This window comes from Amblyomma mixtum, chromosome 2 (genome assembly GCF_055824585.1).
Source record: "Amblyomma mixtum isolate Tamu chromosome 2, ASM5582458v1, whole genome shotgun sequence".
Classification (NCBI taxonomy): Eukaryota; Metazoa; Arthropoda; class Arachnida; order Ixodida; family Ixodidae; genus Amblyomma; species Amblyomma mixtum.
Genome location: NC_143013.1, coordinates 206,789,605 through 206,810,221, shown reverse-complemented (window position 1 = coordinate 206,810,221; position 20,617 = coordinate 206,789,605). Strand labels below are relative to the sequence as shown.

Here is a 20,617-nt window from a genome sequence, read left to right as displayed (position 1 = left end):
TTAAATGGGAGCTACTACTACTCTTGGATGAGAGCGCGCCCACCGGCAGCACACACCGGTAATCCTTCTTCTTTTGCGATTCCAGCACAGTAACAGCGGCGCGCAAGACCGCCCAGCAGCAGCACGAGAAAACAAGCGAAGCTCATGGCGGTGATCTCAGAAACCATGCAGCATGTCGGATAGGCTTTGGATTTGACGCGCTAGACCATGCCCACTCACGCACGCACGCACGCACGTACCGACACGCATATTCATGCGTCCACGCGTCACAAATTTCTCAAGTTTTTAATGCTAATGTGTGCACAAGAACTTAATTATTTTTGTAACGAAAGTTTCATTTGGTTTTAGTCCTTTGCTATCGCACTGCCCAAAAGCATAGAGCCCGAAAGAGACGACCTGGAGGAATGCCTGGAGGCGATGCCTTTCTAAACGGGCCGAAGGAAGCCGGAACTGGCCGAAGCGCTAGCCAACGAACGCAGCGTCTGGGGAGGGACAGCATGGCGGTCAGCGTTACTACGTTTGTCGTGGTCCTCCTTTGTGGTGTCGAGGGCATGAACCATCGCTGGCATGAGCATTTGTCACTCTTCCGATATGTGATGTGCCGACAGCAGTGAAATTCGCTGGTGCGATGTACGAAAACGCGGTAAGGTGCTGAGTAAACCTGTGTTTATAGCGTGCGTCAGCGGGCTCGACGGATAGCGCGTCGTCCTTTGCGCGCCTTCACTGGAAACGCTATGCTGACGGGGGGCTCATTTCCTCCATGGCGGAGCAGCTGGTGGGAGACCACTACCCGGGTGACATCTCGCATCTTGGGGGTAAGTTAATTTTCTTCGAACCTGTTCATTATTTCAAAGCCTTTGCGCACAACTGGCCACGTCAACACAGCTAGTACAGAGACGCGAAGACGCAGTGCCTATCGCGGCAGCACAGCTGATCCGATCGCGGGGTGCACGATATCGGCGCCGTACTGCCGCCGTACTGCCATTCATCTCTCGCCGAGAATGGAATATGTGCCCGCCAATAGATCTTCGGCCCGGGCTTTACATTCTCACCGCATGTTACGCTGCGTTAGGATTGAGCTTCCTCCTCTTTCACTTGTATTTCACTTGTACTTTTATAAACTGTGTATTTAAGGTACGAAGCTCCGTATGATCCAGCTGCGTTCGTACTTATAGCCGAGCCAGTGTAGTCGAGCCTTGAGTAGCAGAACGGTGAGATAAAAACAAATTGCTCTGAAGTTTTTCGCCTCTATTTTGGCATTCGCTTTTTCATACTTTGGCTCGGAGCTGAAATGGTACAAACAACTGCAAAATGCACACAGGTGCCCTAGCTCCATTTGCCCTAAATCCCGAAGTTGCAGTGAAATTTAAGGGTAATTGAGCCTTTAATATGTACGAAGAATAAACTTGATTGTTTCATGATTATAACCAATGGCGCAAATAAATCTGACTTTGACTTAAATATGCTGAGGTACCTCTCCAATACCTTATTTGATGTTAAAGGAAAAAGTGTGGTTTTTCTGCAATTGGCACTATTAATTCATCATACCTGTGAGAATGTGAAATCAGTGCAAATCATGCCAGATTTCAAATTGAGGGACGCATGCAGAATTTGAAGCAAACCAGCCTTCTACTGAAAATATCGTTCTGCTGTGGTCTGTTCTTTTGAATGGTGGCATGTATTGTAGAAACGGTGCTGGATATCGATATGCAAGTGATGTCTTGTCTGAGGCTAGCTTGTGAATGACTGCCGTGGTTATGAATTTCTTGTTGCCTGGCCCACTTCGAAATGTGGTTAAACAGTCATGTTCCATTCTGCGACCGGCTCCTTTTTGTGCCTTGCATTTTGCCTTACATGCTTGATTCTAGTCCATTTTTTGCACTGTGCTGCTGTTAAATGTGTCTTTTTACCTTGCAGCAAGCTCCATATAGCTTTACCAGCAATGCCTCTTCCAAGCTCTCCAGTATAGCTGTGCCAGCCTTTCACTTGGTGCTAGGATGCCCAGTAAGCAAGCAGGCTTTTGAGGTAAGCACTGAAGAAATCTTCCGACACAAGTAGCTTTTATTTTCCTAGTCCACTGCTACTTGTGTGACCCCTCGTTATGTTGATTTTGGCAAGTTAGGTTGCCTATTAAGGGCTCTCTTGTTTTTCACCTGCTGCTGTGGCCTACTGCATTGGTGTTCGGCTACTGAGCCCAAAGACGCGGGATTGAATTGTGGTGGCTTCGTTTCGACAAGGCGAAATGCATATTTGCTCGTGTGTTATGCAATGTCAGTGCATGTTAAAGAATCTTTGGTGGTCCAAATTTATGCACAGCCCTCCTCTATGAATGGAGCTATTGTTCAACTTTGAGGCATTAAAGGGACACTGATGGCAAGCTGAAGTTGACCTGTGATGATGAAGTTCCGCATCCTAACCACAAAGACGACACTTTTTCTGAAAGTGGAGCTTTATAAGCCAGAGAAAGCAAAACATACAATTGTCATCAGCACCGGCTGACTTCGGAAGTAAATTGCGATGCGCTGACTCCGTTTTTTTTAGCACAGATTCCAGAGGCTAGGCTGAACATTCACCTCAGAACGGTTATCATGGAGTCCTTTGTGTAGACTTCATGAGTTCAAATCGAGTGGCGGGAAAATTTTTAAATGTAATTTTTGCACCAATCATTGTGTTGATGGCCTTTGCGCTGCTGTTAAAAACCGGGATAGCAGTATGGTATCCCATAAAACTAGGTTCAGGACTTGCAGGAAGTGGTTTATCACATTCCGCTAGCTTGTGCAAGAAACTACTTCAGGGATATGTGCAGGTGTCTTTAATGTGTTCCTGAGTGAGCACTAACTCGTTAGGGGGAAGGCAGCTTCTAATCTGGCACTACAGTGCCAATGTCGTGAGTGTAAATCATAAGATGACCAATCAGTGTGCATGCCTGATTTCTGTGACACTTCAGTGGTGTATAGAAGTGGTAAACAAATCTGTAAGGTATTTGATGCATATCTCCAAGGCAACGGCTGTATGAGTAGCGAAGCCATTAGTCAATCTTCAACGGAAAGAATTTTCTCTTTTAGATGACGTGCTTGTATATCAGTGACAGTTATTTGTTGTCCTGCCTTTCGCTGGTGTGGGTCATGTGTGGCGCATCTTCATGCGAGCCTTCTTTTCCTTCACAAAAAATTCAATTGATAGTCCAACCTGTTTTCTTCTCTTTTCCTGTGTTGCATCTTTTGGCTGGTTTTAAATCTGTAACTGAGCTCAGACCGTGATAATTACAGCCGGAAAACAGGGCTACTGAATGTGAGCTTGGCATACATGCGTACTGTATGTGTGAAAGTGCAGTTTACAATATTCAGAAATGCTTGATAGCCTTACAAGAATCTAAAATTTTGCTGGAATTCCTATTTGTTCTCTGTTCAAGTGTCGAGAGTTTTTCCGCTTCATCGTGTGATTAGAGCCACTTTGGTACTTAAGCTGAAATCTTTCCTTTAGCCTGCATGTTTCTCACTTGGGACAGAAACGTGGAGGCTAATTAAAAGAGTTCAGCTTAAAGAGTATAGACACCTAATCTTGGTGGCATGTTTTCTTCTCTATAATGATGCGGAAGACACTACTATGCATGAATAACCATCTGGTATTCGCGTGAGACCGCTAAATAATTTATAATCAACTTTTTCTGCCATCCTGTTTCGGTGAACAATTTGATTATGGCTATGACTTCAAAGAGAGGTTATAGGTCACGTGAGGCGTGGAAAAACTGCACTTATAATCGCTGCTTCATCATTTTAATTCGCTACAGCGCTGACGCCAGCATTCCTTAAGAGCCAGAAGTACCAATTGTATTGCAGTTTTTCATGCCTCACGTGACCAATAACCTCGCTTTGACGTCACAGCCATCATTCAGCTGTCGAAACCGAAACAAATACAGCAGCAGAAAGAAATTTGATTATAAATTATTTAGCGGTCATAGGAGGATGCCATGTGGTAATCCGTGTATAATACTTTATGCCTTATTACAAAGAAAAAAAACACGTGCCAAACGATAAGGACAGCAAAGTGAGCTATGGAAAGAAAAATGATAAGTCTAACATTAAGAGACCAAAAGGGGGCGGAGTGGGTGAGGGAACAAACCCGGGTTAATGACATGCTACTTGAAATTAAGAGGAAGAAATGGGCCTGGGCGGGGCTTGTAATCGGAAGACAACATAACCGCTGGTCCTTAAAGGTGATGGAGTGGATTCCAAAAGAATGCAAGCATAGCAGGGGGCGGCAGAAAGTTAGATGGGCGGATGAGATTAAGAAGTTTGCGGGGATATGGTGGCCACACCTAGCAAAGGACAGGGTTAATGTGGAGACATGGGTGAGTCCTTTGCCCTGCAGTGGGCCTAGTCAGGCTGATGATGATGGTATGTGTCGCGCCTGCTGCTTCGTGCTATCAGCTGGCCCATGCTTGGCCGACCAGACTAGCCAAATTTGTGATGTGGGTTTTCTATTGCACCTGCATTTGTGTACACAGAGGACTTGAATGGTAGCAGGTGATCCTGTGCATGTGTTCACGCCACAGCACACATGACCCACACTGAAAGCTTCTCTGCCTTTATTAAGACAGCTGCATCAGTCTGGGGCATAACGTATCCCAGTGCTGGAGTATGAGTAAATTGCTCTGGAATTTTAATCTGGTATCAGGTAGCATAGCGCAAAAGAAGGCTAGCGCGGCTGCCTAATATTCTCTTGGGCAGCGGTGTTGGATTTTCAGTGCCTGTTAGTGTAATCCGTGAAAGTTCACTGTAACCCATTCGTTTCGATGTAAGTTAGGAAGTCCTTAGAGCCCTGTACTTTTTAATGATAATAACAAGGTAATGCAGTAATTCAATTTTACCTGTTCTCTTTCAACACAGTAAAGTGCTGCTGGGTCGAGTTCACAGTTTTACTTTGTAGGTGTGCTCAGGCTGTCATCATCATCAGCAGCAGCAGCAGCAGCAGCAGCCTGACTACACCCACTGCAGGGCAAAGCCTCTCCCATGTCTCTCCAATTAACCCTGTCCTTTGCCACTTGCAGCCACTGTATCCCCACAAACTTCTTAATCTCATCCACCCACCATTTTTTCCTGTGTCTGTGTCTTTTTCGCCATTCTGAAATTCAATCATACAAATGGATTGATGCACGTAGTGTCAGGTGCGTAATGTGATACCACCAGCTCACCCCAAGCTGTGCTCAGATTTGCCTCATTGCTGCAGGAGCAATAAGGCAGGCTTGAGGCTGAGTGGTGCAAAAACATGATTTTTCAAGAATGTCTTTGTGGAAATTGCAATTAATCATGTGAATTTGCTTTCATTTTAGGAGCTGCACACAAGCTGTGCGCCTTTCCATGCTGATCATGCTGGCCAGGTACGCTTATGGTTACATTACTAGGTTGTTTTCATAATGGCAGTTGTGGGTTTCTGTGTGGTTTTAAAACATAAATTGTATAAGTATTTGGCCTGCCACAAAAGTATAGTGGTGCATTCAAGGCCAGTGTTACAAAGGGATGTTTTGATTGCTGCAAGAACTTGAAGGCCGCAGCTCTGTTGCCTTCATGCATATATTTTGTAAATGAAAGGTTTTTGTGACTTGTAGCCGGCCTTCAAGGTGCTGGTGTTTTGGCATCTGTTTTAACCTCTGTATGCAAAAGCCTTGCCAAAAATAGCTATCAGGAAATGCGTCCATTGGAAGAAAAGTGACATAGGATTGCGATCCTTCCGTGCATACACCAGTTATCTCATTCTTTGAAGAATGCTGGAGCCAGGTGCAAGGTTGTGAGGGCCTTTTGGCCCCTAATAAGCTTGAGCACCTTTGCCCACTCATTGACTAATGGAAGACAGGCATTAGTAAGTGAAAAAAGCACAATGTCAAGCACAGCTTAACAAATGTAAACTGTGCTCGGTTGTGTTTTTTCTCACTTCTTTGCTACATGATTGAAGATAAAGGTGCTATCAAAGTAAATGAAAGTAAATGGAAAGCAGTATTAGTGAAAATTTTTGATTTCATAGCCTAATTTAGATTGCCCAAATTATATAGTGCACCAATAAATTTCGCACATTACGGTTTGAAGGCAGGTGTACTTTGTCCAGGCCGGCTGTTGCATCAACCCAATATTAAGGGAGTAGAACTTGCATACCTAGCTGCCTCATCTCCACAATCTTGTGGGTCATTGTAACTTGTCCATCTGGACAGGGGAATGTTTCCAATGCTGCCTTTGTTTTTTGGCACCATGTCTAGCAGATGCAAGGAACTGCCAAGCTCCCGACCGCTCAGCTAAAAACAGTGTCATGCGCAATGCAAGCATCAACCTTCCTACATGATTACAATTTCAATTACGATTGCAATGAGGTTTCTGGCAGTAAATTCAGTTGTGAGTCATTGCTCATGCTGTGTACTTCCTTTGCCCCTCATCTCTGGGTCCTTTTCCTTCTTGATAGTCTTCCTGGTCTGAGCTTCTGTGATAGCCTGTTGACATACACGAGAGATGGCATCTGTGAATTTAGAGTGTTATTGACTCTGACTGAAAAACATGCACTTTCCAGGACTACTACCTGCAGATGTGCCATATCTATTTTCATAGCCACTGTTGTGCTGTAGTTTTGCTATCCACTTCCCTATTTTGTAATGGAAGATTTCTAGGCTGTAGCAGGCCAGACACATATAACTGTAATGCATAGAGTGCTGTATACATTAGTTAAAATTCATCGTCATCAGCCTGACTACACCCACTGCAGGGCAAAGGCCTCTCCCATGTCTCTCCAATTAACCCTGTCCTCTGCCAATTGTGGCCACCGTATCCCCGCAAACTTCTTAATCTCATCCGCCCACCTAATTTTCTGCCGCCCCCTGCTACATTTACCTTCTCATGGAATCCACTCTGTTACCCTCAAGGACCAGCGGTTGTCTTGCCTTCGCCTTACATTCCCTGCCCCAGGCCATTTCTTCCTCTTGATTTCAAATAGGATTTCATTAACCCGCGTTTTTTCCCTCACCCACTCCGCCCGCTTCCGGTCTCTTAACGTTACACCTATCATTTTTCTTTCCATAGCTCGCTGCGTTGTCCTTGAATTAAGCTGAACCCTCATTGTTAGCCTCCACATTTCTTCCCCATAGGTCAGTACCAGTAAGATACAGCTGTGTTAGACTTTTCTCTTGGGGGATATTGGCAAACTGGCTTTCACGATCTGAGAGAACCTGCCATATGCGCTCCACCCCGTTCTTATTTTTCTAGTTATTTCCCTCTCATGATCCGGATCAGCGGTCACTACCTGCCCCAAGTATACATATCCTCTTACTACTTCTAGCACCTCGCTACCAATTGTGAACTGCTGTTCCCTTGATAGACTGTTGAGCATTACTTTGGTTTTCTGCCTGTTCACAATTCTGCTCTGCCTGTCTAACTCATTCATCATGCTTTGCAGTTCATATCCTGAGTGGCTTAGCCAGGCAATGTCATCAGCGAATCGCAAATTACTTAGGTATTTTCCAGTAACTCTTCTCCCCAACTGTTCCCATTTCAGGCCCCGGAACACCTCGTGTAAACAGGCGGTGAATAGCATTGGTGAAATCGTGTCCCCCTGCCTGACACCTTGCCTTATTGGAATTTTATTGCTGACCTTATGGAGAACTATGGTTGCTGTGCAGTCGTTATAAGTATCTTCCAATATTTTCACATAACACTCTTCTACACCCTGATTCCCAATGCCTGCATGACAGCTGTGGTTCCACTGAGTCAATTGCTGTCTGGTAGTCAATGAAGGCTATATATTGGGGTTGGTTGTATTCTGCCCATTTCTCTATCACCTGATTGATTGCATGAATGTGGTCTCTTGTTGAGTATCCTTTATGAAAGCCTGCCTGATCATCTGGTTGATTGAATTCGAAGGTTGTCCTGAGTCTATTAGTGATTACCTTAGTAAATACCTTGTAGACAATGGATAGTAAGCTGATCGGTCTGTAAATCTTCAAGTCCTTGACATCTTCTTTCTTATGAATTAAAATAATGTTCGCATTCTTTCAAGCTCCTGATACGCTCGTGGTCACGAGGCAAGCGTATGCAGGGTGGCTAGTTTCTCTATCACACTCTCTCCATCCTTCAACAAATCTGCTGTTACCTGATCCTCACCAGCTGCTTTACCCCTTTGCATTGCTCCTGAGGCTTTCTTTACTTCCTCCCTCGTTACTGGCGGGATGTCCCATTGCTGTGCTCTACTGCCTCTCTCTGTAACGTTCTGATTACATTCACTACTGTAGAGATTTGTCTAGAACTCTTCGGCTGCTTTAACTATCTTATCCATATTGCTTATGACATTGCCCTCTTTGTCTTTTAGCGCATACATCTGGTTTTTACCAGTGATTAGTTTTCTCTTCACTGATTTTAGGCTACCTCCATGCTTTAGAGCATGCTAGGTTTTCTCCATGTTAAACTTTCTTATGTTGGCTACCTTGCACTTATAAATAACTTCGATAGCTCTCCTAGTCCTATTCTATCTCTGAAGTTAGACGTCCTCATGCTTTGGCGTTTCTTCATCAGATCTTTCGTCTCCTGAGATAGCTTGCAGGTATCCTCTCGAATGATCTGACCACCTACTTATGCAGCACGCTCCAATGAATTTAAATATGTATTTAAAGATAACAGTTAAGGTGGGAGATTGAGCTTTGAGATTTGCACTTCAACTAGGGAGTTATGCCGCTGCTGCACAGAATACTTGATCGCCGTAGAGATATTTCATCACCTCACACCAAACTGCTGTGGCGCCACTGTCACAGTTGATAATTTTGCTGGGAAGCTGTTGTAGCACTCACGCAGTTTTGAAAAGGTGGTATTCATTGTTTTTGTGCTATTGGCAACAGTGATAATACGTTTGCTGCAGTGTTTTGTGGCCAGCCTTCTTTTTTTTTAGTGAAATAAGTTGTACATTTCATGTTGAGTATTCTTTCAGCGATTAAATTGCTTTGATTTTATTCCTTAGTGTAAGTTGCGAGTGCTCCATGTCTGAGTGCAAATTTCTACCACTGAAAAGCCTTCAAAATCTTGATAGATGTCCACACTGTTCTAGGGACTCTGTGGCTATTGGAAATGCCCATTTAGCTGCATTCAAGTGCCACTGAGCTGATAGCCATTTGAAAGCCTTCAAAATGCCTGTGTGACACGGTTATTAGATTTTGTGCAGGTTTGATGCTGAGCAGCCTGCGTGCTTGAGTCGGGTTTTCCAATGTCTGTATTTCAAACCTGAAACTTTTCGAAATCATCATTAGTTCATTAATGGAAGAACTACTTGTGCCCTTTTCTGGAATTTCCAGAAAACAGATGAACTGAATTTTTTTGCATATACTGCTACCTTTTTGCAGGTGCTGCATAGTGAGAACCTGTATCAAGACGCCAACCTGCTGGACTTGGAGAAACTGAAGAAATTGTTTAGCCACTGTGTGGCACCCATCATGAGGGATGTGGCATTAATAAAGCCAGTTAAGGTGACCTTATCTATGTCCTTTTGCAAGCATGCTACACACATGAGAGCCATCCCACGAAGCACCGTTTCTGCAAAGCTTGTTATCTCACAACATGCATGCTGAATGAGGCAGTGACAGACAGATGAGGAGGCCTTAAGGTAGGGCATTGGCGTAACGTGTTGAGCAGTAATGTAGGAGCCTTGCAGCCATGCAAGGTATTATCGCTATCATGATGGTAACTCCATTTGACACTGTCTAGTGCTCTGTGACCCAGACTCTGCTCTTGAACATTCTGGGACTCGCCCTTGGCTCTCGGACATTCTGGAAGCCTCACCCGGCTTGCGCATATTACGCGAGAATGTCTCCTGCTGTACGAGCCTTACGCGGCTTGCGCACTTTATGTGAGAGATGTCTCGCGTTTGCGAGCTTGCTCGGCTTGCGCAAATTATGTGAAATATGTCGCGTTCTGCAACCTCGCTCAATCGTCGCATTTTGCGTGGCAATAAACACGCAAAGATAGGCACGCAGAATTCACGCTCAATATTTTCAATAGGGGTGGGCCTAGATCTGTCCCAGCGATCCATGTCTTGCCCAGAGCGTGATGTCCTCTGCATAAACGGCATTCCTGATGCCTGGGACATCATTAAGCAGTGCAGGGAGGTGAGCCATGGCGAGATTAAAGAGGAGGGGAGAGAAGACTGCTCCCTGCGGAGTTCTTCTGGTACCTAGAGGGTATGGGCAAAGCTCATACTTGCGGTTGAACAAATGTTCAGCCGACAATAGTCTTCTAAACCGCCTGCACATTGCCTACAAAGCGCATTCAGAGGAAAAGACCATGGTTCCAGAGGACTGGCGCCACGCGCTACAGGTCCAACCTCTGCCACAAAACATGACAAAAGAGACTCACGAGAGCCGCCGAACCGTGCGCGTGACGGCCCTCATCGACCGCTATGGCTCTCGCTACGGAGTCTTCTACACGGATGCTGCTGGCCCACGCCACGGGGAATGGTATAAGGCCGCAGTTATTCATCAAAATACGTACGTTTAGGGCATCACTTTCCGTCCCTCAACATTAAACACGCGGGGATGGTCGCCATAGCACTCGCCGCTGCAGAACCAGGCTCCTGGGTTATGATTACCGACTCCCGGGAATCATGTCGATCTACAAGGACGGCTATGTTCACGCGCGCCGAAATTTTACATAAATGTGAGTATCGCGATCACTCGAATACACCTGTCGTCATCTGTACCGCAGCACCTGCGGGACTAGAGGACAACGTGGCTGCAGACGCCTCCGCCCGCACGCTCAACCACCGGGCATCGCCTCGTCACTCGCCGCCTGAGGTATGAGAACCTGATCCGGGTATCACCTACAAACAAATTATTAAATTTTTTCAAACACAGCATAGCCGCTTTCATTCCCCTGAGAAAGGGCTAACCAAAAGCGATGAGCGTTGGCTCCTTCACTTATACACCAACACGGTAGTCTGCCCGGCAGTGCTGCAATATTTTAATCCGGCTTTTGACGGGGAGTGCCCGCATTGTGGATGCGCGCTCTCGGACGCGTACCACATTGTGTGGGCATGCTCCTCTAACCCTGCTTACCCCCGCCCCCTTTCCCCTCACCTAATCGAGAGAGCTGGGAGGCTGCCCTGCTCGGCTGCTGTACGTTAGAGAGCCAAAGAGCCCTCGTCGCTAGGGCCGAGCTGCCGTGGAAGCTACAGGGGTGCCGGACTAGGGACCTCTCCTAGAATTTTTAAGTGGCTGGCCCTTAAGGCCAGTCGCCACTCTCTCATGTATACAGCCTCAATAAAAGCTTTCCACCACCACCGGCATCTCAGCGCTTTTGTGCTTCCTTTTTCAATCCGCTCATCCCTCTTCCCCAGTGTAGGGTACCAAAAAAACACTTCTAACATCCCTGCCCTCCCTCTTTCCCTTCATTGCTTTCTCTCAAGGTAAAGTAGGTGTTTTATAAGGAATTCTTATTCATTAGCCTCCACCCAAGCGCAACTACATGACTAGAAAGAAAAACTATACAACTTTCGCTCAAACTGCGCAGTTTGAAGAAGTCTCCTGGTCTGGACTACGGACGTGGGACCATAGCACCACTGGAGTAGCCGCTCTATCAACCGAAGGAAAAGGAACGCCTACCGTATTTGAGGGAGAGAATGAATTGATCAACAAATCGAAGTAGGAACGGTGTTGGTGAAAAGTTTAAGGGAATTCCTAATGTGGAGTGGATTTGGATTGGAGAGCATGGAGGGCGCGGGGCACCATGTGTAGGCGAACAAGTTTGAAGGCTATTTCTCCCCCGAAACGAATTCATCTCAATAACTTATGGAAATAATTGATAATAATATTTGCTATTTTCCCGGGGACCCTTCAGTATTGAATGGGCTAAAGTTGCACACAAAGGCTCTATTTTCAAGAATTTCGATTTTACCTTGGGCGTGTATTATGAAATTGCTAGTGGAAACCTTTCAATCGGTTTCTTCTTTTTTGAGATAATAGGGACAAGTAATTGCAACGGCTTCTTTTAAGCGACATATTTTTCAAAAATGCAAACCTTAAAATTCGAGTCACGTTTTAGTTTTTTGTTCAAGAAGACCCACAAAATTCCCTCGAGTCTATCACGTTTGCAGGCGTAACATCCTTTACTGATAAAAAAAAGTATAAATGCCAAATGTTCCAAAACTGTTTTTGAAATTTTTTGAAGTTGTTTACTACTACCTGCACTTTAATATGCCGGTGCCACACGAAAAAACCTTTCCACAGTGGAGTGACTGCGTTCTCATTGTGAGCGGGTGGGCGTGCGCCTGCCATCAGCCACACAAACGTTTTTCCCTAAAGCCTGCCGCAGATTCGTTCGCATCATCTTTTAATTACTAAACGATAGGGCCTCAGGGAGACTAGCTATGCTAGCATTAACATCCAGCAGGACACTGCCACACTCCAACTAAATATATTGAATTGTTTCTTCAGATTTTCCATGTCCAACACATATCATAATCTGTTTTAAGTCTCTCCTCAAGAGTCAAGACTTCGCAGATGTGTGTGTGGACATCTCACTGTATTATGACAACATCACCTTTCATTTGCGCTCTACCTCTTCCTTTCCTTCTCTTTTCTTTCTATCATTTTGGGTGGAAAAAACAGCGCGAAAAGGACGGAAGACAAAGATGAAGGAAACCACACGGACGAGCGCCGAGAGCCTTCATCTTTGTCTTCCGTCCTTTTCGCGCTGTTTTTTCCACCCAAAATGAACGTATACCAACTCGCCCAACTTTCCATTCTACTACAGTCTTTTCTTTCTCCCCTGGAGACTAGCAGCAGAGGGTAAGCCTTCCTCTATTAAACTTTACTCTCTGTCTCCTTTACAGAGCATTTTTCATACTCGCCTCACTAGCCGCCATGGCTACCTAAAAAAGGCACTCGGCTACTGAGCAGGTGTTCCCAGGTTGTAACCTAGCCACGGCGGCCGCGTTTCGATGGAGGCGGAACACAGAAGGCGCCCGTGTGCTCTGCGATGTCAGTGCACGTTGAAGATCCCCAGGTGGTCGAAATTAATCCGGAGACCTCCATTACAGCACCTCTTTCTCTCTTCCTTCTTTCACTCCTACCTTCTTTCCTTCCCTTGAGGCGCGGTTCACGTGTCCACCGAGATAGGTAAGACAGATAATCCGCCATTTTCTTTCCTAAAACACAATTTATCCGAGTGTTGTCCGAGGTGACTACACGTTAAACATTCCCAGGTGGTCGAAATGATTCGGAAGACCTCCACTACGGCACCTCCTTCGCTCTTTCTTCTTTAACTCCCACATTCCTTCCTACCCTTACGGCAAGGGTCGGGTGTCCAACCAGATTTGAGAGAATTACTGCGCCATTTCCATTCCTCAAAAATCAATTTTCAATTTTCTGCTTAAGCCGCCGCGGTGGCTCATAAGTTATGGTGCTCGGCTGCTGACCCGAAAACCGCGGGTTCGAACCCGGCCGCGGCGGATGAATTTCGATGGAGGCGAAATTCTATAGGCCGGTGTACTGTTCGATGTCAGTGCGCGTTAAAAAACCCCATGCAAGGAAATTTCCGTTCCACTTCACTATGGTGTTCCTCAGAGCCTGAGTCGCTTTGGGATATTAAAATATGCCTAAACCAAACTTTTGCGTGAACCTATTAAGCTATCACCTCACTCCTTCATTATCGTCATCATCGTCATCACTAGCCTGACTACGCTCACTTCGGAGGAAAAGCCTCTCCCATGTCTCTTCAATTAACCCTGTTCTTTGCCAGCTCCGGCCACCATATCCCCGCAAACTTCTTAATCTCATTCACAGGCCTTACTTCCTAGCGTCCTTCCTGCGCTTACCTTCCCTTAGAATCCACTCTGCTGCCTTCAAGCACGAGCGGTAATCTTGCCTTCAAATTATATGCCGTGTACAAGCCCATTTCATACTACTGATTTCTACTTGAATGTCATTAACCCATGTTCCTTCCCTCACCTATTCTGCCTCTTTCGGTCTCTTAAGTTAAACCTATCATTTTTCTTTCAATAGCTCGATGCGTTGCCTGTAAATTAAGCTGCCCAATTTTTGTTAACCTCCGCGTTTCTTCACCTCAGGTGACTACCGGTGACACACAACTGTTGCATACTTTTCTGTTTAGTAATATTGGTAAATTGTTGATCATGATCTGAGAGAACCTGCCATATTCACGCCACCTCATTCTTATTCTAGTAAATATTTATCTCTCATGAGCCTGTTCACCGGTCACTACCTTCCCTGAGTAGACGTATTGCCTTATCACTTCCAGCATCCAGCGACCATGTGCGAGTGTTGAACGTTGCTCTGGTTTTCTGCATGTTATTTTTTGTACTCAACGTTCGGCTCTGCCTATTTAACTGACCGATCACGCCTTGCAGTTCGTCTCCTGAGTGACTTAGCAAGGCAATGTCATCAGCTAGTCGCAGATTGCTAAGGTATTCTCCATTACCTCTTATCCTCAACCTTTCCCAATCCAAGCCTAGGAGTACATCCCGTAAAGAGGCAGTAAATGGCATCGGCCAGATCAGGCTCCCCGCTTGGCACTCTTCCTTATTGGAATTTTATTGTTGACTTTATGGAAGACTTTGTAGCCGTGCAGGCGTTATGGATATCTTCCAATATTTTCATATAACGCTCCTCTACACTCTGATTCCGCAATGCCTGCATGACTGCTTTTGTTTCCACTAAGTCAAGCACTTTCACGTAATCAATAAAGTCTACATGTAGGGCTTGGTCATATTTTGTGCATTTCCCTATACCTGACTGATATTATGAATATAGTCCATTATTGAGTATCCTTTACAGAAGCCTGGCTTTTCATTTGGTTGATCAAAGTGTAAGGTTGTTCTTACTCTAGTAGTGATCACCTTAGTAAATACTTTTTATTTTTACGAACACTAAGGTAATCGGTCTGTAAGTTTTTAAGTGCTTGAATTCAGGTAATTGTTTGCGTTCTGAAAAGCTTCTGGTACGCTCGAGGTCACGAGACATGGCGTATACTGGATGGCGAAATTTTCTAGCACAATCTCCTTTCCGTTCTTCAAGAGATGTGCTATTGCCTTTTGCTCACCTGCTGCTTTCCCCCTTTTTATAGCTCTAAAAACCCTCTTTACTTCCTATCTAGTTACTGGCAGAATATCGCGTTGCTGTGCTGAACTCCGTCTCTTATTAATACCATAATTACGTTGTCTACTGTATAGACTTCTCTAGAACTCTTCCGCCACTTTAACTATCTTCTCCATATTGCTAATGACACTGCCCTGTTTGTCTTTTAACGCATGCATCTGGTTTTTACTCAGCCTAGTTGCCTCTTCAAAGCTTTTAGTCTACCTCTGTTCTTTAGACTATCCTCGATTCTTTGAATAAGAAACTTCCTTATGTCGGCTGCCTTGTGCTTCTTTGTTAACTTTGATACATCTGGCAGCTGTGTTCTGTCTCTATGGTTAGACCCTTTTATACTTCGGCCTTTCTTAATCATATTTTTCGTCTTCTGAGGTAGCTTGCGCTATCCTGTCGAGTCATCCTACCACCTGCTTCTACTGCGCAGTCCGTAACGATAGCTGTGAGATTATAGTTCATTGTTTCAACATTATAATCTTCCTCGGTTAAACCCGAATGTCTGTTCTGCATAGGTACCCTGAAATCCTCTACTTTCCCATTTACGCCTCACTCTTTAATGAGATTCCGCTTTCTTAGTTTCTCCCGTTGTCTCTAGAAGTGTAAGCGAATTCGGGGCCTTACCGCACTGTGGTCGCTACAACGCACCTTCACCTGACATCTTTAAGGCAGAGCTCAAGTGTCACCTCCTATTTTATGTTTCAGTTTGGACGCCGCGGCCTATTTGTTATCGTATCTCAAAAAAAAAAACCTCAATAACGCCTCAACTTATTATTAGGGGTGTGTGAATATTCGAAATTTTCGAATATAATTCGAATATTATATGTTTAGTATTCGTATTCGATTCGAAATCCAAGTATTCGTGCTGTCTCGATTATTCGACCCGACGCGAATATCCGTATCTAGCCGAATATTCATTGTGAGCACTGGCGTTCATTTCGGTCCGCACGCACTATCGACAGAGACATAACAACCAGGCGGCGCCCACAGCAATGCGCATTCCTTCCTCCCAGGGCATTCCGTAGTTGACTGCGCTGGTGAGCTTCTTTGTGGCTATACCTGCGAAGCTGGTATAGTCAGAGCTGTGCAAGAAGTACCTCGCAATACGTGCCAGTTTAGTGCCAAGTGAGAAGGCATTTTCTGTGGCTGGAGGAGTCTTTTGAGCTAGAAGGGAACTGCTTCTGCCTGACCATGTGGAGCACCGGGTTTTCCTTCACGGCAACCTTTTATGTTCATCCCAGCAACGCGCGTTCGTGCTGATGGTAAGCTAGCCTTAATCAATGCTGTGTACCAGCCATTTTCTCTGATATTTCCACTCTTCTAAGAATAATGTTCGAGACTGATACTTTTTATGAAGCCACACATACCTTTTGTGTTCATTTAATCATCGATAGTTGAACTGTGATGTTCTTGGGTGTTCAAATAAATGTTTTGTAGTGGTTAAATGCGTCTGTCCTTGATTATTCGATATTCGACTCGATATTCGGAGCCAAGTATTCGTATTATATTCGTATTCGAAGAATTTGATATTCGCACACCCCTACATATTATCAAAACGTTCTCTTGAGAAGATTGATTTAAAAGTCAATTTAAAGTCAAATTATTTCTCAACGGTAGAATCGGAAGAAAAAAATTCTAAAGCACGCCAGTGATATGGCGACGTGTTGAAACTTTTTTTTTGTATCGTTGCATCTGAACACTGAAAGTTCCAGGCTGCCATATTGGAAGGCGAGGAAGCAAGCCTTCCGCCGAGCAGTAGAAATGGCACAGATAAAAATGCCGCAAAGGAAGAAGGGTTAATAAAACGCGGACTTCTCTACCATTTCATAATATACAGTAAGCAGCACTGCAGCTGATAAACAATTTTTGGAGCACTTCCCGGTGGCTTCCGGCAAAGTAACTACGTGACAGGATAGAAATGGAGTGATTAAAAATGATTCTTCGACTTTTATAAAAGCTAATTTTTTTTTTCATTCTTCGTGACTTGAAAATAGTATCCAGGTTTAAATAATATCAGCTCCCCGCTAGGTCTGTGGGATCAAGGGTGCCGAAGGCCCTTTGTGGCTACTCCTCTTTTCATAATCTATAATAACGATTTTCCTGGCTCTATCGTCCCCCCTATTGACTTATTCGGTGACGATCGACTATCTTATATACCGTGCACCCAGGTACAACTGTGCCATATTGAAGCTACAAAATGATAATTTTTTCAATTAGTGTAAAATTTGGCTTGTGCACCTATATATTATGAAACGTATGCTTATGTTCGGGTCGCGTGCTAATCCTGTCCCTGCTAAATGTGTTTCCTATAGCGCTTAAATTTCCTAGAACCCGTTTCAGGGTTTAAGAATTTAGGCGTGCACATAACAACTAACCATACTTAGAAGTCTGACAATAACTAGTTTATTAAGAGCGAAAAGAAAGCAGTGGGATACCTACGCCGGATTTTTTAAATGCACATTCTGCAGTAAAACACTGTAAGTCGTCCACACACCTTTCTAGAGCGCTTGAAAGGCACACCTCGGATAACAAACACTATAGCGTCATTTACAAGTGGCCTTGTGCTAAACAGAACACCACATCATACGAACGCTTTTCCATGAATAGTATTTAGCTCTCCATGGCCCTAAAAGCTATTTCAAGGCCACCAGAAAGCGGTGATCGTCATGAATGGGCAACAGAGGCCGTCGTTCCAACACTCTAGACAAGTATGTAGAGAACTGTGCAAGTCATTAGTTCGGTTTAGTTTAGATTATGCGCCCCTAGTCTGGCACCCTCCACTTTCCACACTTTCATCTTCTAAATAATCGTAGATAACTCGGCATGCTTCATGCTATTCATTTATAACCGCACAAGCAGCGTCACATTATTCAAAAATACCCTATACAACTTCTTCAAAATTGTTGGACTGTTTATATCGCTGTTGCCAATTTTGGAATTTGGACCCATGTTAAAATCATCACGCAGTGCGGTTGCGCAGAACATAACTCAATCCTGGTAAGCCTTGCTAGCCAATCTGCTAAAATGTCTGTGAGAATAGGGGGAGATCAATACTTTGTTTGCTGGAATCAGCATCAGACTACCGGGTCATAAAGCAGCTCACATATGTTGTTTATATTGTATTTGGACGCACCTGCCACCCAGCAAAACGTTCATTGTAAGTTATTCAAAGGAAAGTCCTCGTGCATCCTGCCTATAACTTCTCTTATCCGGAATATCCATCACTTCATGCGTCTTCACGTTCACACTCCTTTTACGGTGATATAGCATGCATGTTTATTTTTAGGACACAGAGAAGATAGAAATGTGGGGAGCGTTGTCACAACGAGTGCTACTAGCTATAACCGGTGGACAGTCAGCGCGGCATGTGCGCTGACTGTGTGCATTATGAGGCGACCGCGTTTTCCGGTCCTATCTGCTGCTTCCGTGACTTGTCCCAGAGACGCAGACGCCTCGCGAGGAGCGACGCACCCATGCAGCGCGCGTCACAGCAGGGTGCGGCGCCAATGACGGGGCGGGCGCCGAACACCGTAACCCAGTGCCTGAGATCACAGTGTGTTGGCGCCTATATGCAGTAGAATCAAGGCGACGACATCGCAGCGCTCGTTGCTGTCACCTCGTCGCTCTAATTCGGAGCCCCGTTAAAAGCCCTTTCATCGAGTTTACCGAGAGACAGGAGCGAATATGGTCTGCTTTCGGAGGCTGTACAACAATTTTTTCGCCTTAGGTGTGTACATGCTTGTACGTGATGCCGCGTTGCATATGCACTGGTGCTCCTACTTCTTGTGGGCTTGCATGGAAAGGCGAGTGCCATGATCCGTCTGCAAGATGACGGCGGTTACGTGGACTTAGTGGTCGCTGTGCATGAGGCGCTGCCTATGGACCCAGGTTTCCTGGAACAGCTGAAGGTGAAGCATTGACTTTTTCGTGAACGTTACTGGTGCACCGTCAGTAGAAGAGCTTTAGTTTTCAGTAGAGCATTTACGTGATTGCTGACTGTTTGGTTCTCGGGAGCGTTACATATCAACTGGGAAGTAGTCCTCATCCCAGTGAACTGGACACAACCGGGCTGGTCGATTCGGTGCTATCTTTTCAAGTTTCTTTGGAAAACGTAAGTTCCTAATCCGCACCTTTCTTAAAAAGAACCTCAGTTCGTATTCACGTGTTCGGGGATTGCACTTTCCGAGCTTAAGCAGGTGCTGACGACCACTACTACCGAGTAGTTTCGTGTATAGTTCTACCATCGAAGTTACCAGATTTACCACCGCTAAAGATATTCCTAGTTCTACCAGACATGCAGCTGCCATAAAGCCACAACTCAGCTTTTAACCTTATATTTATTTTCTTCTGCCTTCTCCAGAAATAAGGGCTGTTGCAAGGCTTCCTTCAGTTTCGGCGTACCACGCGTCCGCAACTGCAATGATATTCTTCGCCGCAGTGGACGTCGTACGCTTTAGAACGCGCCGAGTAATATTTTGGCCACACTGCAAAGCACATCTTCCAAATGTCTTGCTACGCTGATTCATAGCCGAGCGACAGAAACATTAGCTTGTTACTTTCAATTCAATTCAATTCATTTATTTTCACCACATATTTACATGGTTGGAGCTCTCGGGCAAAAAGCAGCTCGGGGCAGCTCGACGAGACCCAAGAGGCCGTAACAAGGTAGAGCGATGTCGACATATGTTTAAAATATAACAAAAGAAAAAAAAACAATATTATATTCATTGTTATATACAAGGAAAAACACGGCTAGTGTTGCAATATAAATCTGACTGTGTACTGAAACATAATACATGTTCAAAAAGACCGTTGTAAACGACATAATTACGCAAAGACGTCAGTATTTGATAACAAAACACAATGTGATGATGGACTGACATTTTAGGATTTTATTGTGCGTTTAGAAATCGTTCCCGCAAGTCGCTTCTTGTGGGCCTAGCATCAAATTTATACTTGTTTAGCAGTCAGGGGAGGTTGCACTGCGAAATGAACCAGCGAATTCGTAAGTACCACCTTCTTATGTGTTCTCCTGACCACAAAGCCAAAATCGTCAACGTGCTTCTTGCTGGCTGTTCCACACAGGCCTTTTATGACCTTCCCTAGGTTTGCTAAGACATCGCTAAAAATTGGAAGACATATGATTCGATTGAACCAGGTTAGGACAATAGTCTGTTGCTTCACTACTGATGCGTTATTCAATACTTCTCTTTTTAAACCATAATCACCAATCCTGCTCCGCGAGTGAACCGCGGGTTTTTGCCAATCCTTGCCGACTGCCAATCCTTGCCAATCCTTGCTTGCTGACATTAAGGTGTCGTGATCACCACACACATCCAGCAGACGCTTCGTCCATTTCAGTAAGACAATCTGTAAGATTAGGCTTTCGTGGAGAACCGTGCGCTGCTTCTGCATACGCTCAATATTCTCGAGTTTGGTGCTTTCATTTTCGATAATCAGGAGGCTTCCCTGGCAGTGGCCGCTCCCAGAAAATTC

General features: G+C 44.9%; 1 protein-coding gene across 1 annotated transcript; it reads left to right on the top strand.

Moving 5' to 3' along the window:
• The first annotated feature begins 309 nt into the window (after window positions 1–309).
• On the top strand, window positions 310–19,041 carry LOC149362360 (uncharacterized). The gene is made up of 5 exons (XM_089568273.1): window positions 310–815; window positions 1,918–2,025; window positions 5,333–5,380; window positions 9,365–9,487; window positions 18,925–19,041. The coding sequence occupies exons 1-5, from the start codon at window positions 735–737 to the stop codon at window positions 19,039–19,041; spliced, it is 477 nt and encodes a 158-aa protein (XP_089424399.1). The 5' UTR covers window positions 310–734.
• Window positions 19,042–20,617: the final 1,576 nt, after the last annotated feature.